The 24,223-nt window shown below is 37.2% G+C and overlaps 1 protein-coding gene across 16 annotated transcripts in view; it reads left to right on the top strand.

Moving 5' to 3' along the window:
- CEP162 (centrosomal protein 162) overlaps positions 1-24,223 on the top strand; it is a 50,706-nt gene that overhangs the window by 18,573 nt on the left and 7,910 nt on the right. For 15 of the 16 annotated variants that reach the window (XM_074819632.1, XM_074819638.1, XM_074819631.1 and 12 more), the window contains 19 exons: positions 1,827-1,942; positions 2,899-2,929; positions 3,309-3,431; positions 4,083-4,274; positions 4,445-4,526; positions 5,378-5,642; positions 6,827-7,094; positions 8,764-8,897; positions 9,698-9,925; positions 10,585-10,722; positions 11,658-11,770; positions 12,540-12,645; positions 14,228-14,354; positions 14,701-14,864; positions 16,375-16,479; positions 17,548-17,769; positions 18,914-19,584; positions 20,428-20,569; positions 23,304-23,402. In XM_074819632.1, the coding sequence (XP_074675733.1) occupies positions 1,827-1,942; positions 2,899-2,929; positions 3,309-3,431; positions 4,083-4,274; positions 4,445-4,526; positions 5,378-5,642; positions 6,827-7,094; positions 8,764-8,897; positions 9,698-9,925; positions 10,585-10,722; positions 11,658-11,770; positions 12,540-12,645; positions 14,228-14,354; positions 14,701-14,864; positions 16,375-16,479; positions 17,548-17,769; positions 18,914-19,584; positions 20,428-20,569; positions 23,304-23,402 (3,326 nt within the window). The remainder of the gene's footprint in view (positions 1-1,826; positions 1,943-2,898; positions 2,930-3,308; positions 3,432-4,082; positions 4,275-4,444; positions 4,527-5,377; positions 5,643-6,826; positions 7,095-8,763; positions 8,898-9,697; positions 9,926-10,584; positions 10,723-11,657; positions 11,771-12,539; positions 12,646-14,227; positions 14,355-14,700; positions 14,865-16,374; positions 16,480-17,547; positions 17,770-18,913; positions 19,585-20,427; positions 20,570-23,303; positions 23,403-24,223) is intronic. The other variant, XM_074819637.1, reaches the window with a different exon arrangement.

The following is a 24,223-nucleotide window of genomic DNA, read 5'->3' on the forward strand; positions in this document are numbered from 1 at the left end:
TAGTCAGAAAACTTGACTCTTTCTAGGTTTCAGATTCACAAGACAGTCCAGCATCCTCCCTAAACTTTTTTCTTCTGAGTAATATGTAAACCAATTGACTTGGGTTTCCATATCACCCTGACTATTGTGGGTAAAGCTTTTATTTATCTGAAACCTAATGTCATTTTCTTATTAATGGTTTATATTTTTCTGTAGTTCTTACATCAGCCTTTTAGGCTGCCTTTGCATTATGACTGTGCAACTGTTATTCAGACAGAGGGTTTTAGGGGTTTGCTTTTGGTTTTCTGCCTTTAAGTGGATTTTTAATCTATTGTGACCTAAAAGACAAAGAAAAGAAAACACAAAAACCAAAACCCCAATTATCAATCAAAAAATGAAGAAAAAATGACAGTGATGTTGAAATATGTCTTAATGTTTGAGTTACTTAAGTGTCTTAACTGTTATCTGTACTTTTGTACCATCTTTTCATGCCTGAGTTTAATCTCTGCAATCTGTAGTATTACTCTTACCTGATTTTTTCCCCTGAATTTCCATGCTACACTCTTTTCATCTTGCTTATTTCTTTCACTTGTCATCTCTACTGCTAGCATATGATAAACAGTGTATTCCCATAATTTAATCAACAGATTGTATTTTCAAATTTATGTATTTAGCTGAACTTCTGAGAGGTCCTGTTGTCAGACCTCAATTTCCCAAACATAAAGAGTCTGTATTTGTAAACCTTAACCACAGGAAATCTTTTCTCCTTGAAAGCTTGATTGCTCTGTGGACTGCAACAGATCATGATAGTTGTAGCAGAAATACTACAACAATTTTGTAGCCTTTTCCCTAGCAAATCAGTTGAAATTACTGAATGTTCTGGTCAGTTTTGAAATTGACACTTCTGATTTTTAAGAAAACAGTTTCTATGGAATGCCTGGAAGGACCAATATGTGTGTGTGTGTATTGGTTTAGTCTTTATCAATCTGCTATTTCATTAAATAGAAAACGAAATAGTGGATAATATATGTACAGGAATAGTATTAAGTCAGTATGAGAAAGCTATTTTCAACTGATCAGACTTCTTATGGTCCAAAACCAAAGAGAATGCTGAAATAGTGATTTTTTCATAGAGTAGTTTTTGCATATGATTTGGACTCCGTGTCAGTTGTATCGGTGACAAAACACAGAAAGAACACATTATAAACCAGTGTTTTGCAATGCTTGTAGATTTAAACGTTACAGATAATGCAGGCACTGAAGCCGGTAACCACAGGATCTGAGTGGGGGGGGAGAGAGCAACAGGGAATCAGAACTTGTGGAACAATCTAGGTACCTGGAGGAAAAGCATTTGGCTTGCTTGTAAAATTCATTCTCTGACACACTTGTGTTTTTAAATAATGCTTACTCTTGAGAGTGGCTGTTGGGCCACCAAAGCAGGTCAGAGAAAGCAGAATTACAGGTTCTGAGCCTAAAAACTGCTGGAGTTGTCAAGGTGGTTGTGCAGTATACTTTGTCTACTAGGGGGGCAATTGCATCATTTCACCCCTAAGTGAGAGAAAATTATTGAATAAAAGGGGTCAATTCAAGTATGCCTTGAGGAGACAGAGGTAAAGTCTATCTGATTATAAGACAAACTTACTTTGAATTTAGAGGTACTATGTTTGACTTTTACTGTAGTTTTAGTACCACACCCAGTCTTGAAACCTTTCCGTTGCCTTTGTGAAAGGAGTAATAGTGGCAGTAGCTGTTCTGAGATGAGAGATTGGGGAAAAGGAAATAGCTTTCCCTTACTGCTTTATCTTCCTTGAATATTCATTCTATTTGACGTTTATTTTGCTCTTCAGGCAGCTACAGTGAAGATTTTGAAGAAGAAACACATGCTAATCCTGCTTTTAAAACTGAGGGAAGTCAGGTGAATCAAAACATCACGTCAGGAGTTGATTTAAGTCCTCAAGAACAGGTATAACTTACCAGATGTTTATATTACTTGCATGAATTGTAAAAACTCTTCAATGTGTAACTGTAAATATAGTAAACCTTTCTATAATATGTACTATCTGAAAGAAGATAATATAGTGGTCCTGGGACTATATTGTTCTATTAGGGATGTAAACTTTCCTGTGATAAATCACTGAAAGGGTTCTTGAAGTTCTTCACAGGGTTTCCTGCTTACTACTCCTTTGAATTAAGAACTCTGGATCGTCGTGCACAAATGATGAGCTCAGGTTGGAGCCTCAGAAGGGGTAGTGATTAATCTCTCTCTTGAAACTATTAAGGTGGCATCTACATGAACAAGTGGCACAGACTGAGGGAAGTAGTTCTGTACAGAGAAGCAGTTTGGACAGAGGACCCAAAATCTACGCTGTATGAGCTTTGGGGGTATTACTGTCAACTAGCTTAGTCAGGTCTTTTGATGTGGAGCATATTTGGCTGGAGCACATCAGGTGCATTCCTAGACCACATGTTCTAATTTGGTTTTTTATGAAAGGAGTCCATAGAGCATCACGTGTTCATCTATAATAGATGTTTTTTTTAAATTCTTTTTATTTGTAATATTTCTAATAAATGTTTGTAAAGAACAAATAGAATGGAAGTATAATGTACTTACTACTACATTATTTTCTTTTATCAAATTACAACATTAAAAAACTAGGGAGGTGCGAAAATATTATTCCATTTATGCAGAGTAGCGTTTAGTTTCTGGTCACTTGTGAGAGGGTTCATAGAGTACAGGATGTTGAAGACCTTTTGGCATCCTAAGGAGAGAGGTGCATATTCTTGGAGTGCCAAGAACTGCTTAGTTCTAATTTCTAAGAACTGTTCTTAGGTTTTGGACCAACTGTTAAAGTCCATCCAGATTTTTTTTTTTTTTCCTGAAATTCAAAAAGTAGTATTTTGTTTCTTTCTTTTTGTTAGGAAGAAGGAAACACTGGCATGCTGGCTAAAGGTAAAACATAAACTTTGATCAGTATGAGAATACTAAATGTAACTTTTTGAAACTTTCTTACCGGATTTTTACTATTTTGCTATTTTTCACCTGATTTTTTTATTGTCATCTACTGGAAGTCTGTTGGACTGAAATGCTTAAAAATTAATCTACATGGTAGCACTTCAAAGTGATCATCAATGTAATTTTTTACTACATCTAGTTAGTACTCAGATTTTGATGCTTACAATCAGAGTCAATCAGTTTATCATTAATGACATTAAAATAATCTCTGTAGCATTTTTTGCATGACAAGATTTGGTATACTTCTAATTCCAATGTAGACAGAGTATAAATAAGAGAATTGTGTTTTCTTTAACATTTATTTTCTTGGTTTTAGTTGTATTACTTGATTCACAAGATTCAACTACAGAACTTCAGAAGGCTGTTGAAACATCAGGAGTAGCTCTAGGTGAACATTATCTGCCTGAAGAAGTCAGTGGAATTGAAATGAATGAAGCAGGTAAGGGTTGCTTTAAAAAAAAACAACCACCAAAACACAGAACAAAACTCAAACCCCAAAATCTTACTTTAGTAGAATAGGTGGCTCTGATGTCTTCATTTGTTAATAGGTTATCAGTGACCATGAAACACTTGGCTTTTAGTAACACATCTTGATAGAAAGAGGAATTATTTCAGGAAAAAGTAATGTTTCTACTAAAAAGACACCTTTTTACAGTTGTTTATTGTAAAGTTGCTTTTGACATTGCAGTTTGTTTTTTAAATACCATCTCCTTTGGTTATTCATCATAACCAAAATTTGACAGCATTGTCTTATCAAACTGTACAGCAGTGTATGCCAGTGTATCCAGAGTATGGCTCTGATGGCATCTGTTAAAATAGTTATGTCACATAGGGTGTTAGTTTGAGTACTGATAAAATATTGAGGGAGAGGCATGCAAACTGTAGATGAGACTATTTAATATGTACTAATTAACTTGACAACTGTTTATTTTATAGGAAAAATGAGATTTTAAAATATTTTTTTCATAACTGAAATCACTGTTCTCACCACATAGTAGACCAAGCCAGTAACTTAAACACAGGCTCCAGTGGGATGCTTTCCAAACCAGAAAATCTTGTAGTGTCTCTTCTGAGCCTGCATTTTTCACAGGCACTTCCTATGGACAAACCACCAGCGACATTGAAGCGTTACACCAAGCATACCATCATATTGATCAGTCTTTGGGGGACACTGATGAGCAAAAACTGCACAATTCTGCAGTGGCAGACTCGGAATGCTTAGTGCAAGGTGTTTCACAAAATAATGACATCTATTCTAAAAACATGTCAACTATTGAATCAGGTAAATACCTCAAAGGAAGGCATGTATTGTTCAAGCATGTAAAATGAGTGAACTAGTAATATCTTTAATACTCCATTAATGAAACATTTTTAAATGTTGTGCTTTTTACAAAAATTTTTTCTAAGTTTTGGGGGGTTTTTAATTATTTTTTTTTATTTTACATTGATTAGATTTGCCTACTGTGGAAGAATTGATGAAACCAATTAAAGGACATTCATGTAATATCAGAAATTTTGATGTGGAGCCTGAAAGGTATTTATTTCATAATGCATTTTAAGAATTGTAATAACTTAAGTCTATTAACTATTTGTGAACAACAGCTTACTAAACTCAGCTATCTTTTTCCTTAATTAAATGCTGAAATTTCATTATGTCTTGCACTGGCATTATGGCATATGCAGTGAACTGTAAAATGAATATACAGGGTTAATTGGTTTAGACCAGGGGTTCCCAAACTTTGTTTGAGTGGTAAGCAGCAATGTTTGCCAAATCACTTGGAATGTTTCTTACTCTCACAGCTACCACAGCTAGGATCTCTGCTTTCCCAGTCTTCTGCTCTCTCCCCTCTACTGTACATGGATTTCAGCCCACATCCTATCCTAGCCTCCAATCTCCATAATCTAAGATCAAATCCTCTTATTCTGCTTACTCTCATGATTCTTCCTAACCTGCACTTCATACCTCCTTCTGGTTTGCTCCAGCTGTTGTGTCTGGAGCAGAACACACAGGCCTTGGAACTGTCAGAAATAGGTTAAACTTAGCAAATGAGTTTTGGGAGCCTATTGTAGCTGCACCCAGCAGAAAGTACCGTTCATTGTTTTATTAGCATCAATTGCATCCTTGCAGGTGTTCATCCTGTGGCCAAGTTTGGTACCTCTGCAAAAAGTCATTGCTGGGAAATGGCTCTTGTTCCACAGTGTGGGAGCGAATCTGTATAACTAAATCTGCAAGGTTGTTCTTAAAAGAAGCCTAGTGGCTCTTTCAAATTCAAGCAGTCTTTACAGCCAATACCTAAAGGAAAAATGGCCCACTTTTTCCTGAGTTGATAGAAAAGCAAAGGCCAAAAGTCTTATTATATATGACTTTATTTCTTTCTCTTGTAGTCCTGTGAAACTGGTAGGCAGCACAGCAAATGACCTCATCAGCCACTCACCCTTTAAAGAGCACCAGCATAATGCAGTTTGGGAGACAAACTTACTTGAAAAATTTAACAGACAAGATAGCGTCTTTCTGCAGACAGCTATGAATGACAATAACTTTCAGAGGGTGACTGAGAAAGAAATTCAGACAAGTGAAGTACAGCCTGATGTACTAAGAGAAAAAGTAGTACAAGACTCCCTGCTTTCACAAGGCAGCAAAACTAAACAAGTAAGTAATATCAACCAGATTTTTATTATATGGAAATACATTTAAACTTTGTATATTTTTAGACTGCCTGTCATTTGATTATGCTCTGATGCTTAAAAATTGAGAGACTCTTGCTGTTTTTCTTGAAACTCTCATGTTACCATTGCTGTTGGTAGAGGTAGCCAAATCCAGTGGACTTTGGCACCAGCAGGATTCTTCCTGTCCCAGCCCAATATGGCACTGCAGGGCTGCTGCAGTGCCATGTCCCCAGCTCAAGCTAGTAGCGAGTCTGAGCACGTTTCCATTGTGGGGAGACGTATAAATACACACAGGGTCAGAACAGAGACCATACCTACAGAGAGGACAGCTAGAAATACTGCTCAATGAGAATGTAGGAGAGACTGCCGTGATCAATGTAGGGCTTAGACAAGTGTACTGACCAGCAACCTGGTCATGTCACCAGCTGCTTTACTCTTATTATTTTCCCTCTATTTCCCACACTTGTTCCTAGTTGATCTACCTTAATCCCTTCCTTTACCTAGTTTTTGTCCTTTCCCTGAACATCCTGTAAGTTTTGCACATTCTCACAATCCTCTCAAACATTCCATAACAAGATTTACACAATCCCAAATCTTCTCCCTGCATCCCCAAATTCTCTTCTCTTTGCATCCCCTAAATGAGTCCTACATGCCTTTAGGCAATCACCTCTTCTGTCTGCAAGACATTGTGGGGAGAGAGGTTGGTTGGCTGATTGATCCTGGTGGATTTCCCATCAGGGCCCACAGGCTAAGCTTTCTCAATTGCTGGTCTTAGAAGTGTGTGCTCCATTTTTGATGATCAAGTTCATTAGCATTCCTCTGCCTGCCACTGTTCCTCTCTTCATCGCCGGGTTTCTGTGTTCACTGTGATTAGCCTTTAGTCACGAGCTACCTGCTTTGGTAAGCTAAAGATCCTGTAATGTAATACAGCTTCCTACAACAATTAAACAGAGCCGGTACAAAATACTTGCACTAGGTATACTTCTGAAGTAGTAAAATTCTGCAAAATTACATACTATTAATGTCCTTAAAAATAATGCTTCCTGCAGCCTCAAGTCTTAGATCTTGTAATTCTGGTAACTGGGTCTATGTTCTTTGAGCAGTGAAAGCTACTTCAGATCACACAAGAATCGAAAACTTGTTTTAAACAAATGTGTTCTATCACAGGCTCTTCAGTCTTGTTACTTGAAGAATGAAAGATCAGAATCAATGACAACTAAACCAATGTTATACAAGAATATCAGAAGTCCAGCATCTTCACATAAAAAGAAATCTTCATGTGGTCCTCATGGGGTGGTTAGAAGTTCTGGGTATGGGAAACCCAGTTCACCCTCAAAACAGTCTTTTCCAGTTAATGAAAAGAAAATGCCAAAAGAAACTTCCAAAAAGACCAGTGTGAAATCCAAAAGTCCTGCAGATAGAGCAAGATCTAAAGGTAATTTTACCATAAGAAGTCTGAGTTTTAAGAGCCAGAGAGCTTTGCTGTTCGTGGTTCATGTTAAGAAAAAAAATAAAAAATAAAAAAAATTAAAAAGTTGTAGAAGAAATCTAAACCCAAACAAAATTAAGTACTGAATTTTTTCTGTATTAGAATGAAGTTGCTGGAAGAGAGACTCTTAAATAAAGCTTTGCAATGTAATCTTGTTTCATTTCCACTCTCATATACCACCACTATGTTTGAGGCTTATCTGTTGTTCACCAGTAGGACCAAAACAGTAGAAAAAGCTGGTGTTCGAAAGTAAGTATCTATAGGTTACATTTTTCATTACAGTAAATGCAAAGATTTGCTGACACACTAACTTCTGTGTGTGATGCTGAATTTCCGTTCTCAGCTCCTATCTTTGCTTTCCTAGAGTACAAAGAAAGCACTAAAAAGAAATATTTTCTGTTCATGTCTCTTGTAACACTAAGGAAAGGGCAATACCAATGCAGTCCTGTGAAAGCTGAGTTACAAGTAAAGGTCTGAACTTTTTTCTTTTGGGGTGAAGCCTGAAGAGTTTCATGAGATAATTCAGCTTAGTGTCTTTGCAGACAATGTTTGCTATCTCTGAGGCATGGGAAAATAACTCTACATATGTGCAGGTTTTAGCACACTTCTAGCATGTAATGCTTTTAAAAACCCTGCAAGTAGTGTTGGGGAAAAGCAGTTAGGATTATGTTGCCCATCTTAGGGAGATGCTTCAGTGGCTGTCGCACTTCCTGGAGAAGAGGAGGGTGTACAGCCAGATGGAGGTGGTGAAGTGAAGGACGAGTCCTGAGAAAATGAGGCCACTAGCCTCATTCAAACATGTTCTTCCTTCTCGAGCTATAACCATTCTCCATAGCAATTTTGGGTGACTTCAGAAGTTAATCTCACCAGGATGCATTCTGCAGGGGCCTCTCAAGCTAGGAAGAAAATGGCATTGAATCAAACAATCCCCTGATCATCAGTGCTAAGGGAGCACCTTTGTGAGGGGCAGTGTGAGAAATGTGAAAAGTATTAAATTTGGACAATGATCATTGCCAGTTTTTTTTCAGGTATAACATTTCTAAGCAGGAGCTCTTACCTTAAATCACTGTAGGCTGAAATGAAATGACAGTTGTAGTTACCATCTGTATTTCAGAAGACTAAGATGTGAATAGTTCTATGCATGTTGGTTACTCTCTAGGGGGAACCTCCCCGATTTTTAATTTCCAGTCAAGTTGCTATTTGATGCACAAATAAATGTTACATGTCTTTGTATGCTGTCTGCGCTCCAAAGTTCATTTTGAAAATTGCTGTGTCTTATCTTCACCATAGCTTGAAATACATTGTGTGTCTGTATACTTAGATAACGGGCCACTTCTTGAGCAGAGAACTGAGGTTAAGCTTGTTCCATGAAGGATTTATTATCCAGCTACTGGTTCAGTTGTTACCTTGGGTTTTGTTTTATCTTGTCACCAGTTCCTTACTTTAAAAAAACCTACATTTTCCATAATGTTTCATTGCTCTCAAGTTTCTATATTTAATTCAAAATTTGAGTTGTAGAATACTTAATATATATGCCTAAGGGGTGGATTTTTTTTGAAAGAACATTAAATTCTGAATTTAATTTTGTTCTGTTTTACTTTCTGCCTAAATGAAGAAGCCCTATTTGCTACTAGGATAATAAGATCTGCAACAAATGAATCAACTTTGAAGGGAAGTATTAACAGAGTTATGCCTGGCCAATCAGTTGTTAATAATCTTGGACACCAGGCTGTGGATTATTGCAGGCATGTAAGTAATAATCTGATGCTCCTAGTTATAGTATGTGCAACTTGGGTTTGCAAGCCTTTTTTATCAAGACTTTTAATAATTATCACAAGATTGGCAAATACTGAAATACCGAATAAAGACTTTAGTCAAAAACTAGTTTTTGCTTTTAAAATATAAGTATAATCATAGTGCTTTTTAGTTGCTTGGATAATTCTATTGCTTGGGTGGTTCTGTATTCTTAAAATTGGAACACTTATTAATTTCTAAAAATTACTGTTTTGTGGTAGAAAAGGGGAAAATTTTAAATAAAACTTCTACTTAAAAGTATTGTTATGAATGTTAAATAGTACTACTGTTTGGGGTTTTTTTCAATTTTCATTACACTGAATATCTAATAGTATCTTCTGACTTCTCCAAGATGACTGAATTTGCAGTACCATGATGGAATTTCCTTCTTTCTTATAAACTGTATAAAAAATTAATCATTGAATACCTAAATCATTACAGCTTTTCAAAAAGTAAGATGCATAATAGAATAATTCTGGCAGCCGTGTAGTGGCTCTCATATGAGAGGTGTTTGTTTCTTGTTGGTTTTTTTGGCTTGTTTTCCTCATACGTATTTTGGAAATGAGAAAGTAGCTTATTAAAGTAAATGTAGGATGTTTTGCCATGAGAATGTTGGTGTTTTGTTTTTTTTTCTTTTCAAGTGCCTTTATGTGGTTGCTGAGAGCAGACAAGCCAGTTAAATAGAATCGATGAGCAGAATTTTTGGTAAACAATCAGCTCAGTGTAATGTTCCCCTGAACTTTTCTCTTCACTAGGACTTATCATTTTCTCCTATCAAAACTTGTGATAGGGAACTATATTTGCTAAAACGAGTACAAGTTGCAGAGGAGGACCTGAATACAGCTCGTGATTTGATCCAACAGCTAACCAGCACAGTTTCACAAAAAGAGAAAGAAATAGAGACAAAGATAGTAGAATTGAAAACACAGCATGAAAAAGAGCTTTCTCGGCTGGGTCAGGAAAACTATGTTCTTCAGAGTAAGGTACTTTATCATCTTGTATCCTATTACTATAGAACAGGAGAAATACTGCTTCTGAAAATTAAATTAAAATTATTTTACATGAGTTGTTAATGAGCAGAAAATCCAGATTTACACACACTGCTAGCTTGTAAATACATACCCGCTGCTGGGTTTATTGCCCATAAGACATGATCTTTTTTTTCTACAGAGATAAACTAAGTTATCCTGAGATCCTTTAGATATTTTGAGAGCTCTGCAGCAGTGTTTTTTTTAAAAGATTTAACTCACTCTTAGGTTAAAAAAAAATGAATAAGAGATTAACAGATACCACTGGTTATAGATAAGTACTATATGTTAGGATACTGGGGGGTTTTTGATGGATTTTTCAATGTTGTGTTCTGTCTATATGGCATATTCCCAGGGTTATTCCACTATACCCTCCTGTCTAGATACATAAGAACAGAAGAGGGAGGGTAAAATTTTAACTTTTCCCAAACTTTTTATACTTTGTTCTGTTCTGTAATGCTTCTGTAAAACTCCAATAATAAGATTGGCTCATGGGTCTGCTTTCATATCTTAATGAAACAATTGACCTATTTATATTATAAAAGTGTAGTCTTGTAGAGAATTCCATATTGTTAACAGAACTTTCTTATTGTGTGTCTTTTTCTTTCTGAAAGTTAAGAAGTATGGAAGAGCTGACTCAAGAAAAGAGATGGACCCATCATACAGCAACAATTCCTGTCACTGAAGAAAAACTAGCACAAATACAAAAAGAAATTGAAGATCAGGAGGTCATTATTCAAGGTTATCAGCAGGTATACCACACAGCATATTGAGCTGTTTTCTACCCAGTTTCAGAAACAAAATTACGTAATGGTTACTTCTTTCCTATGGAAAACAGTTATCATGCTGTCTGAAAACTGCATGAAATTTAGGTGTGAAGAGCAAACATGTATTGCACGTTTAAAAAAGTATTTCACACTTGTCTAGTTTGAACTAAATTCTTCCACGATTCCATGTAACTCTTCTAAATTGTAAAAATATGCTGACTTGTCAGTTGAGAACAGGGAAGATACTTTATGGCCAATAAAGAACCACAAACTTTTTGCCGCAAATGTAGTAGAAAGCTAGTATTTTTAAGGAATATTAGAAATCTGAAGGGATCTGTTTTTAAGATGTTTTTCACAGGATGTGTGGAAACCTTATTAGTGTGCCTGATTTTTTTTTTTTTTTTTTTTTAATTACTTAATCAAGTGTAGAAATAGATAATGCAAGCCTAATAATCCTTTTGAATACTTGCAGCTGTAAAATCAAATAGGTTAGTTTAACCAGCTTCCAGCTGGTGCTCAGCAGCATTTCTTGGTATGGGCACAATGTCTTGCCAGTATGGCTGTGAGCATCCCAAATTGGTGATGGTTTGTGTCTGCAGGATTGGAGCATGGGCAGGCTGAGCTCTGATCTATCAGCACCCATCCATGTATGTGCTTTATGAATATAGTTGGGATAGCTTTGCAGAGGAACTGGCCTAGGTTCTCCAGAGTGAGCAGACACTTGGACAAGATTGTAGAGGTCACTGTATATTACTTTAGCATAACGATAATGAAAGTAGATATTTTAGAAACTTAGTAATAAAACATTTAGTGTTTGCTTCCACTGTTTCAGTAGGCAAACTATAGAAATCATAGAAAATTGGTTTTGAACTGAATAAAACAGTAATTTATGAACATTCTTTAACTTTGTCTCAACTTAGGAAAATGAGAAGTTATACAAACAGATGAAAGAGCTACAAATCCAAAACAAAAAAAATGAGGAACAAATGTTTAAGGAGAATCAGTGTTTAATGTCTGAATTAATAGTCCTAAGGTAGGCTCATTTAAATATCTGACCTAAAATCTCTGGAATTCTCAGCTGTGTTTATTATTCTATTTATGAAGAATCACTGCAGAGTCTGTCAGGTGCATGTTTTCCAGTGTTTCTTGGGTTTGTGGTTTTGTTTTTACTTTTGAGAATTGATTTGTGTTGATTATGGGCACTTAATTCTTAGTCTTCTTGCTGATGTTGGAGAAGTGGGAAGACTCGAGTCTTCCATTTGAAGAATATTTCAATGCTAAAATTCAAATACTCTTAATCATATCACAATGTGTAATACATATACTACACTTGATCTGGTATGCTCTGCTCGTGTCAAAATGTTTTTGACAAGATACACAGTAGACCAGGGGCCACAGGAGATCCTGGTAGTGGAGGAACCATTAGATTCATAGCTCTGTAGGTCCTGTAAGATTTGCATCCTGTGCTAGTAATGAGGAAAAAACCCAGCAATTGCATGTACTCTTAATTTACAAATCTTTGCTTGGGAGGCCTGTGAATGAGTTCCACTGATGCTGAATAGGTTTGTTTCCCTCCTTTGTGTAGTCCCAACAAACAAGTTTGTACAAGGTGAGAAGATTTCACCTTAAAGGTGAGATTTTTTTTTGGTATGAAGGAGTACTGCACAGTTGCTTCTTTCTTTGTTTTGAGCCTGCATGAACTGACTTTGTGGTACCATTTGGGGGGAGGTTGGTTTTTAGTACACCACTGTTAGTATGCCAGGTCACCACATTGCATAACTGTTTTTGCTGTTGCTGTTTAGAGAAAAGATAGAGAAGACTAATACCCAGTCACAAATTGTGCAGGATTCTGAGCCAGCCAGAAATCAGAGTTTCACAGAATTGATTTCAGAGCTTCGAGCAGCACAGGTAGGTATATATCAAGCCTGTTTTTCATGTGTTCTCACGAAAAATGCATAACCATCCATATTTTAAACTAATAATGTAAATTAAGTATCAGAGCATGCTACTTTTCTATAGTGTTAATTACTTGTCACATTTGTATATCACAAATATCTCATCAAATGAACTTTCAGAAATAATCCCCTAAGCCATAGATTCACTGAAAGAGGTGCAGTGTTGTCGTGTTTAGTGGCAATTCTGAAATACCTTGTCAGAGCTTGCAGGAAGTAGTGATAGCTTTCCCACATAAGACAAATCATGAAGAATGTTTATCCCTGCTTGTACCAAGTACGTTCTAGAAAAGAATATCAGAGTGAAAAGAATCTGTTGTTATTCAGTCGTGTAACTTTTTCTCTAGTCCTACAGATGCTTGTGGTTTTGAGGGAGGGTGTTTAGTAAGCTTCTTGTTAAAATTAAAGGTTTTCAGGAACTTCTGTTCGCAGCTTACTGTAAGTGGGGCACTGTTCTGTTACACACTTCCTCTGATAGTTAGACAAAAAATTAAAAGCTGCTTCTTCCATTTTTGTTTTGGTTTACAGTGGGTTTTTTTAAAAACAAAAAGAAAAAACCCCAAAAAAAACAACAACTGGTTAGGTAGGTAATAAAAGGATCTGGATCCAGTGAGCTTCAGGACCAGTGGAGGCATTCCTGGTCTGATAGAGCTGACTTTGAGCTCTTAAGACTCCAGAGACTCCCCTAGTTCCAACCTCATAGGTGCTGCTGCTACACTTCCCTGTCCCTAGGTCCAGCCTGTAATGAGACCAAACACAAGATCCAAAGATGGAGAGAGTCACACAGACTAACATGGTCAGGCACACAGACAGCACGGAGAGTAGTGTCTTTGCTCACACCACAGAAATACAAGCAATACTGTTGGAAACACAAAGAGCACATATGGCCTGATCCTGTTCAGCAGATCAGGACAGGAGTTCACTAGCAGTACCACACCACAGTGTATGCATATACACTGGCCCTTGCTGGCCCTAGACACTTGGTCTATTTACTGGCTTGCCCCAAAATCTCAGTCCTGCAGTTGCTGCTTCCTGCACCTACGGATCCCTAGGACCAAGGGCCTCCATCTCCTGAAGTGATACTGGCACCGAGACCTTTTGTCCTACATAGTTTGAAGTTTGCTAGTGATCATGCACAAACAAACAGAGAGTGCATGCAGAAAATGGCAAGAAATAGAACATAGCAAGATGAACTGTTGGACAGTACATCTGTCCATTTAAGCTAGAGTCTTAAGTCTTAGAAATAAGTAAAGCCATTTTCTTTACTGACTCTCTCAAAGGGCAGATATTTTCTACTTCAAAGACAGTTATGTAGTACTTATTTTTAAATTTTTTTTTTTTTTTTTAAATCTAGCTTAAGCTTTCCCATGCTCTGCTATAGCAAGGCCTGAAAAGAACATCCAAACTGGAAAACTTTATTGCTGCTGTGGTCTAATGCATCTGCTGTGATTTAATCATTTTATGGTGAAAAAGCTTGCTCAGGTTTTTTTAAGACAATGTGGGTTTAGTTTTTCTTGTCTTATTGTTTTCTCTAAAAGAAGGAAGAAGCTAAATTACAAGAAGAGATAAGACGTCTCAAACAAGATAAGCAAGCTCTTGAGGTAGACTTGGGACAAGCAAAGAAGGAGAGAGATTTAGCGAAAGTCGAGATTGCATCCTCATCAGGTAAAACACCTTCATTTTGTTGAATAATTTTGACTCCTCTGTGCCTCACTAAATAAATATGTGACTAAAACTTGTTTCTTATTAAAATATTTAGTCAAATGCATCTAGACCATTTCCAAATATTGTCTAAACTTATAGGAAAAGCATACAGTGAAGGACATGCTACAGCACAAATACTGTTGCATTTAAAATCCTAATTAGGGTCTGGTTTTAAAGCGTCACTGCAGTAACAGGACTGTCAAAAGAGTAAATGTATGAAACGGGCTGAGAAGGATAGTGTTGACTAATTACTTCTTCAATATATAATTACTATTAAAAAAATACCAAGGATGTCTTATTCTTGTAGGTGAGAAGTCTTATGAATTTAAAGTTATGGAAGAATCATACAAACAGGAAATTACTCATTTAAAAAGACGACTTCAGTGGTATGCAGAAAATCAAGATCTTCTGGATAAAGATGCAGCCCGTCTTAAAGATGCAAGAGAAGAAATTGAGAAGCTAAAACTAGAGGTGATAATATCTACCTTTATCTAAGAAGTTGGAATGTTAAATTATTTCTTCTCTAGTGATGAGTATAATGTAATTCTGTCCTTCATAATCCCATTTTTCTCAAGAAAAAATGTTAACCTTTAAATCAAATGTGGAGTCTTTATATGCAAAATTGATATTACTGCATATGCAGTGAGACTTGCAAGTGCAGAATGCTTAAAAACCTGGTTTTGCTCCTATTGGACATCTTGATGATGATGCTGCTGGAAACAAAAGTAATGTGTTTCCTTAAAACCTGCAAATTTCTTGACTAAGAAAAGGTAGTACATTGATACATTAACAACTTGAAACATCCCTCTTGTCATTCTCTTTTCTTCCTTTTTACTCCACGGTAGCAGAGGCAACGCTTAAATTTTTTTTTTCTCTTAAATGCAGGTCCTAAATTCTTTCTTAGACAAATTCTCTCGTTGCTGTAATGGGGAGAAAAATGCCAAAACACTCACAATTTAGAGCAAGCAAAACTAATATGCATATCTTGAATAGTACTGAGATTTGCATTGCCTGCTTGTCAGTAGGTTTGACTTAGGATTCACAGAAATAAAGAACTTTAACAGTGATGAAATATAATTGATCACGGAATTTTTTCATGGTGTTTTATTAGAGAGATCAGAGATGAAAGGACGTGCTTCTCAATGAGCATCCAGGAAACAAGATCCCTTAAACACCACCATATCAAACTTTGATCAACATATCATTGCTGTGAAAGAAAATATTTTTATTTGCATTTTCTCCAGGATGGACTGGTGTTTAATAACAATGCAGGGCTTTGACTTCATAGAAACTATCAAATTAGTCAAACTATGTTGGCATAAAAGCATTACTTATGCCAACATTGCCAATGTGAGAAAGAAATCAAGATAGGAACACTTCCAACTATACAAGGTGTAATATCCCTGTACAGTGATTGTGGTGGTTAGTAAAGGTAGGAAATACCATTTTAGATTAAAGCTTTGAGTCTTCGAGGTCAGACTTTATGGGAGTGCAGAAGTGTTAGCTATCCAGTTCCTTCCCCTGATCCTGGGAGTCAGCAGTCATTTAGGCACAACATAACATTCCTTTTTGGCTGTTTCTATATCTCATCCCGGAGCATAGACTTGCAAATCTATTGCGAAACTATTTTCTTAACTCACCCTGAGTACATGTAATTCACTGTAGTGCTTTATATCATAGCTTATTAACCAAGCCTGCAAACTGGAAGTATGGGAGAAAGAAGCTGATTTACTGGTCTGAAGACAAGAAGGTCCCAGAGCTGAAGTTCTTTTCTAGATTTCCGTAGCTAGTTTCAGCTCCTTTGATCTTAAGTGGCTTGAAGAAGCCACTGAAGAATCAGTTAGCACAGAAATCACTATTACCAGTTTTTAAGTTGCAGAATACTTCCATTATATTGTGTGTGCTTGAAATGCTTACTTTTATACTACAGGACAGTATCTCTGAATATATATTTCAATTTATTTTCTCATAAATTGGATAGGTTGAGAAGCTCAGAACTGAAGCTGGCAATCAGTGTGTGCAACAGAAGAAACGCTTGCAAGACAGAGCAGCAGATGCTAAAAGAATTCAGGATCTTGAACGACAAGTATGCAATAATAGAACTGTGTTTTGTATTTATTTCAGATAATGTCTCTTAAAACACTTATCAGCCCTTTCATAAGGATAAAGCATTGAATGAAGCCCTATGATAAAGTAACTTGTGCTGTGGAACACAACACAAAAAGCTACAATTATTTACTTACAAAGGGCTCTTCTGCTACTATATTCTAATAAGCTATTTACTGATATCCCTTTTAAAATCCTTTAACATTAAAATACTGTTTTGAGTTTCTTCGAAAGGGGCAAGAGGGAAAAAGCACACAGAAGCTTGCTGTTTATCTTCTAAGACTCCTTTGGCCTATGTTCAGTAATCCCTTAATGCTATGACGAATTTCAGCCAAGTTGATTCAAGAGTAGCAGTTTAAATTTTATTGATCCTACAAGGTTCATGAAAATGAGGAGTGGAGACCTTAAAAATCTACATTTCTACTGAGGAAAAGTCAGGTGGAAGTGGGCTTTTCTGAATTTTAGGAGATGGCAGCTGCATTTGGTAGGGAAGTGGGACAAATGGTAAAGAGCCTCTGCAGTGTTCTAATGTGAAGAATGTCTTATCCATAGATAAAAGAGGGGCTTGTTATTAGTCTTGCATGCAAGGTGTTAGTTTTATTGCAGCCTCCAAAATAAAAGGCATGTAATCTGTTATTGGGAGAATAATTTCAGTGCTGTTATGAAATATCTCTGTAAAAGTTGGAAACGTAGAATGTGAATGTAAGTCCAGAAAAAAAGCAAATAATTTAACAGCATTAAGAGCCATATACAAGTGCTAAGAAAGTAAATAAAAGGTCCATTTGACGTAAGACAATCTGAAGACCAGAGCAGTATTTTGTTTAAGATGATATATGTCAATCACAAAGAGATGTTGAGTCTTGCTTTTCTGTAAACAATAACATAAATGTAAACAATGTAAAAAAATTCTCAACACATGCATCTCTAGTTTTCATTCTTCACCCAGCTTAAATGGGTGACATTTGTTAACATTCTGTCACTTACTTCAGTTCACTTTTCATTAGAACATTCTTTTTGACTTCATTCTGACTTAATTTTCTTTTGATAGATCAGAGAAATGGAAGGAATTCTAAAAAGACGGTATCCAAATTCTTTGCCTGCTTTGATTTATGCTGCTGCTGCTGAGAAAACTAATGATCTTTCAGCTAAAACAAACACAGTTGATTTTTTGGAGAGAAGAATAAAAAAGTTAGAAACAGAACTTGAAGGTAAAGATGATGAAGCTAAAAAAAGCCTCCGTGCTATGGAACAACAATTTCAAAAAATAAAGGTAAAAGTCAGCGGATTGTTGAGTAGTCTACTCTGTGAATAACAGTCACAAGGGGTCTAACACAGGGTAGTGGTGAAAACTGAAGGCAAAGACCACATTCAAGGGAAAAAATATTGAAAGAATTTATAACCAGAATTTCAGTAGCTTCAGCACCTAAGATAAAAAGAGCATTGAAATTGTTAGAGTAGTATTAAAACTGAGAGGACAAGTTCTTGAGGCATAATAATTTAATTCTTACAGTTAAGATAAGTGGGTTTCATCCTGTGGGTCAGAGTAGCTGCTTACCTAATTCCTTGCTCTACCAAAGGCTGTGGTTTCAAAGGCCTGCTGACCGAGCATTTCTGCGGGGAATGTTTGGGAACACTAAACATTCTATCCAAAAATTATATGATAGCGAGTCTTAAGACTTGTGTTAGGAAACATGGAAGTCTGGCTTATTATTTGAAGGAAAAGGTGAACTGCACAGGTGCTTGATGAGCAGGAAAGGAAAGCATTGGACAGTTGTTCTTCCTTTTCTTCATGTGAATAACTCATCATGCTTTCCTCAGAGGCTATCCAGGCTATTAAGAAGAGTTAGGTTTTCCTCAGCTCATTAGGAAGAAAGATTCTGTGTCTCTCTGAATTCATACTTATATATTCATACTTATAAATAAATAAAAATAAAAAACTGTCCTGTTAAAATTTAAGGCATTTTTTAAAATGTGAAGTAAAACTTTGAGGCATGTGACAGTACTGTTTGCAAACTGATACGTGACATTTTTAAAAAAATAAAGACTTCTTGCTATATTAAAATAAGATGTTACTTTGCCATCTGCGCTGGTAACATCTGAAGAGGACTCAATTATAGAAAAATGAAAGAGTTTCTTGTAAATTTAATTTTCTTTCCTATAGTCACTGCATTAATTGTGAGTAAAGGGTTATTTTGTAGTAAATGTTTTGAGTAATTCTGACTTAAATTTGCTTCATGTAATTTTTTTCACTCACTAATTTCTGAACTGATTGAGTACTGTTGTTAGTAATACTTATGTGTATCCTGTCTTATGAAATCTTGCTTCAGATGTGCAGTAACTTTAAAGAATAATAATAAGAACTAATAATAAAAGTACACTTGAAGAAACTGCTTTTTCTTCCCTCCCTCCCTTAGATACAGTATGAGCAAAGACTTGTAGAGCTTGAGCAACTACTAGCCTACAAATCTATGAGTGAATCACCAAAACTAAATGGTGATAAAGCCAGTTCTACAGAACTTGAACAGGAGCTTCAGAATCTAAAGACGACCCATCAGATCACCATTAAAAACCTCCAGACAGAAATTGAAAACCTTAAAAGTCAAAATTCCCAATTAAAGCTCAAAAGTAAAAAGGATAATAAAGACTTAGAGTCCACAAACTCTCAAATGAAAGAAGGTAACACAAAAGACAGACTGTTAAAACTGAATGAAGAACTGGTCACCAAAAATAAAGAAATACAAGACCTTACAAAAACTGTAGAGAAACTTCAAAAAGAAAGGATGGTGATGTTGTCTGATAATAATTTGAGAAACAAACCTGATAATAAGGAAAACTCTACAGAGATCTTGAAAAAGAATACCTCAGCAACAGATAAAAGGAATTCCAGCAACAGTGAGCCCTTTCTAAGCATTTTCAATGATGACAAAATATACCACCCGCATACCTTTTCTGATTCTAATCTCTCGGAAGTTCTGCAAGAAAATGCACAGCTGAAAGAGGAGTTAGAAAGATTGTCTCTAGAAATGAACCAGCAGAGGGTGAAGTCTCAAGCAACACTGGCTTATTCTGAAAATAACATACGAAGGTAAATGCTCAATGTGTTCCTTTAAAAACCTTGTTGAAATGTTGGCTTATACGCGATTGAAGTGACACATTAACTTTTCAGCCATGTGTGAAGCTATCTTATACTTGGCCGATGTTCTCAGTAAACTTCTTTTTTACTGGGGGGGGGCGGCGTTGTTTTTTTGTTGGGTTTTTTTTTTTTGAGTGGTGCATTGTCACAATTATTTCTGCGGGCAAACCTATATTAATCCTTCTTATTAATACTAGAGTTTGTCATGGTTTTGAGTAAAAAGATCTCAGTGTAAATTGTTAAATCTTAGGTGCTTTGTATTTGTGTTGTATAGCATTAATATTCAGTACACATACTTTCCTTCAAACCGTGGTATGCTTTCAGTGGGATTTACCTGACCAACTGTAGAAACTTTACACTTCACCTAGTCTCCCTTAGACCCCTGCATAGTCAAAGTAGAGGAAATTGGCATATTTAGATTGCAACACGTTCTGTTCTGAAACAGATACCTGAAATAGGACAGCTGCATTATGATTTAAAAGCACCTATTTTCTGTGCTTTTTTTTTTTGTAAGAACAGCCAAAAAAGATGATTGACCGAGTTTTCTGTATTCTAGCTGCCTCTAGTTAAATGAGGCACACATTCAGCATTGTAGGCTTCCCACCCTGTCATCCCTCCAGAACAGTAGAAGGTAACGGTGGTGCTATCTTGCAAGGTTCTGTTATGAAATTTCAAAGACAAGCCACCTTTAACATTTTTGATATTTGATATGTTCAACTGAGAAACTTTGCCACGTTTTTGAAGAACTGTCTGTAGCTGCTTTACTATATCTTATTTTCCTCTCACTCTGTTCAGGATACAGGAGGAGACAGCAGAATACATTGCATCTCTGAAAGCTTCCCATCAGAGGGAAGTGGAGAAGATTCTTTGCCAGCATGCAAAGGAGCATTCTACTTCTAAAGTAGCTGAACTAAACAGCAGAATTTCAACACAAGAGGTAAGATACAGTAGATATATTCATTACACATAAATATCTGTTAAAGTTACTACTTTCTATATTACTATAAAGTTTATCTTTCTTTGAAGTAGGATCTATTGTTTTAAAAAGGGGCCTGTGCCACTGTATTCACAGAATCACAGAATGGCTGAGGTTGGAAGGGACCTCTGGAGGTCATCTCATCCAACCCCCCTACTCAAGCAAGGTCATCTAGAGCCAGTTGCTCAGGACCATGTCCAGACAGTTTTTGAATATCTCCAAGGAGGGAGATTCCACAACCTCTCTCGGCTTAGAGACCCAAACAAGTGCTTGGTCACCCTAACAGTAAAGCTTTCCTTATGGTCAGACAGAACCTCCTGTACTTCATTTTGTGCCCTTTGCTGCTCCTCCTGCTGCTGGAATCCACTGGAAGAGCTTGGCTCTGTTGGCTCTGTAAACATCGTTGAGATCCCCCTGAGCCTTCTCTCCTCCAGGCTAAACAGTCCCAGCTCTCTCAGCCTTTACTCGTATGAGAGATGCTTCACTCTGTCATCATCTTAGTGGCCCTTTGCAGACTCTCTCCAGTAGCTCCACTTCTCTTGCAGTGGGGAACCCAGAACTGGACACTCTACTCCCAAGTGTGGCTTTATGAGAGCTGAGGGAAAGGATGACCTTCCTCGACCAGCTGGCAGCTCTCATACTAATGCAGCCCAGGGTACTGTTAGCCTTTTGTTCAACTTGGTGTCCACCAGGACAACCAAGTCCTTTTCTGCAAAGTTGCTTTCTGGCTGGGTGGCCCCCAGCCTGTCCTGGTGCCTGGGTTGTTCATCCCCAGGAGCAGGACTTTGCACTTCCCTTTGTTTAAGTTCATGAGGTTCCTGTCAGCCCATTTCTCCAGCCTGTTAAGGACCCTCTGAATGGCAGCACAACCCTCCAGTGTATCAGTCACTCCTCCCAATTTTATGTGATCAGCAAACTTGCTGAGGGTATGCTCTGCCCCATCATCCAGATCATTAATGAAGATGTTGAACAGGATTGGACCCAGAACTGACAATTCTACACACTACCCCTCTGAGTTACTGGCCTTCAACTAGACGTTGTTAACACTCATCACGACTCTCTGGCCCAGCCATTTAAGTCAGTTTGCAATCCACCTCACTCTCTGCTCATCCAACCCATACTGTATCAGCTTCTCTGTGAGTATCTTACAGGAGATGGTGTTGAAGGCCTTGCTGCTGAAATCCAGGTAGGCAATATCCACTGCTCTCCCCTCATCTGCCAAGCCAGTCATTTCATCATAGAGTGAATCCATGCTTGCTACTCCTGATCACCTTGTCCTTCATGTGCCTGCCAGGTTTTCAGGATTAGTTGCCCTATCACCTTCCCAGGGATCAGGGTGAGGCTGAGTAGCCTGTACTTCCCTGCGTACTTCTTGCCCTTCTTGAAGGTAGTGACATTTGCCCTCAGCACACATGGTTGCATCCTGTTATGGCCATGTGCAGCTTGCATAAGTATTCCCTGACCAGACCCTCTTCCACCAACGGTGTATCTTGCTCATTCCAGACTTGCCCCCTAGTCTCTGGGGCCTTGGATTCCTGAAGGGCAGTCTTGCTAGTAAAGACTGAGGTGAAGAAGGCATTCAGTACCTCAGCCTCTTCTATGTCCTGGGTCACCAGGACCCCTGCCCCATTCAGCAGCAGACCCACATTTTCTCCAGTCTCCTGTTTGCCACTTAAGTGCTTACAGAAGTCCTTCTTGTTGCCTTTGCCAGTCTCGCCAGATTCAATTCCAAGTGGGTTTCCTAACCACATCTCTGCATGCTCTGACAGTGTCTCTATATTCCTTCCAGATTACCTGTCCTTGTTCCCACTGTCTGTAGGCTTCCTTTTCATATTTGAGCTTTGCCAGGAGTTCCTTGTTCATCCATGCAGACTTCCTGGCGTTTTTGCCTGACTTTCTGCTTGTTGGGATGGACTGCTCTTGAACTTGGAGGAGGTGATCCTTGAATGTCAGACAGCTTTCTTGAGCCCCTCTTCCCTCCCAGGGCCCTATCCCAAGGGACTCTTTCAGGCAGATCTTTAAGAGGCCAAAGTCTGCTCTTCTGAAGTCCGGGGCTGTGATCATGCTTTTCAGCCTGCTCCCTCCTCTCAGGATCCTGAACTCCACCATCTCATGGTCAGTGCAGCCAAGGCTGTCTTTGACGTTCACACCCACAACAAACCCTTCCTTGTTTCTGAGTTTAAGGCCAGCAGAGCACCTCTCCTCCCTGACTCCTCTGTCACTTGAGTTAGGAAGTTGTCATCAATAATTTCCAGGAACCTCCTGGATTGCTTATGCCCTGATGTGTTGTTCCTCCAGCAAGTATTAGGGTGGCTGAAGTCTCCCATGAGGACTTGGGCCTGTGATTTTATTTGTGCATTAAAATTTTGGTAGAAGTTTTACACACAGTGTGAAGGTAGAACTATTGCATTCAGATTATTTCAGAACTTTTTTTAACTGAAGAAAGTAACTTGAAGATTGAGACTTGTTTTTGTATACTATATATGTACATGTGTGCTATTTAACCATCCACGTAGAGGATGGTTAAATAGCACACGTGCACACATGTTGGAGGTAGTATTGTTAATACGTGCATCACTTATAGCTGCAGTACTACAATACTGATTATATTTCTGATGTTTTTTTCCTGCATAGGTTTTTACATGTTGTCATGGGTATTTATGTTAATGACAAACTATTTGTAATGTTTTTGTAGATATTAATAAAACATCTCCAGGAACAAATCAGTGAACAACAGAGACATCAGGAAGCTCTTTTAGTTTCACAGATGCGAGAGGAACTCCTACAAAAAGAGGTATATTTAAATTGGGGTTGGGGGCTCCTTATTCTAATAAAGTTTTCACTGTCATCCTTGTAAAGCCTCAAATAATATATAGTAAAATAAGTCTTAGAAACAGTGTCTTTGTCAGTTGCTTCTAGAGAATTATAACTGAGAAAGCAATACATTTCTCTAACGTGAACAAGAGAACAATACAGAAGGTGGAACTTTAACCTCCTTTTTTTTTTTTTTTTTAATTAGTTAGAAATGTGTGACATCTGTATGAAAATTGATCAGCAGGTTAATTCAAGCATTCATAGCCTCTTCTTTGAGAGTTGTGATAGGTAGTATAATAGACCACAGGGCTTTTTTGTTATTAAGAGGATATCTTATTACCATTTTCAAATTCTTTGTTCAGATAAAGCCTTCCCTTTTTCATCCTTCATTGCCATAAAACTGACTCAGGCAATTATATTCTTGGTTTTCTCCTTTGATATTTGTGAAATTTAAGGTCTCTTAAGAAGAGAAGGTTAGTTGTAATAGTTCTTCTGAAATTTGTTGTTTTTTGATGGAGGTATCTAGTTTTTTCCTAATCTTCTACTCTACTAATAGCATATAATATAAAAATTACACTTGTTCATGTTTTCATTTTGGGGTTAATACTGTTTTAAATTGCTGTCTGTCTTTTAGCTAAAGCTTTTTGAACTATTGGCTATGCTTTTGTTGTTCTTGAAGTGCTGTCAATCCTTTTTTCTTTTTTTAATCACCCCCTGTTCAGGAGGAGGATATAGTCTGTTTTACCTTTGTGCCTATGCTTAATTCACCATCTCCTTGATGTATGAACATTGCTGATTTTG

This window comes from Strix aluco, chromosome 3 (genome assembly GCF_031877795.1).
Source record: "Strix aluco isolate bStrAlu1 chromosome 3, bStrAlu1.hap1, whole genome shotgun sequence".
Classification (NCBI taxonomy): domain Eukaryota; kingdom Metazoa; phylum Chordata; class Aves; order Strigiformes; family Strigidae; genus Strix; species Strix aluco.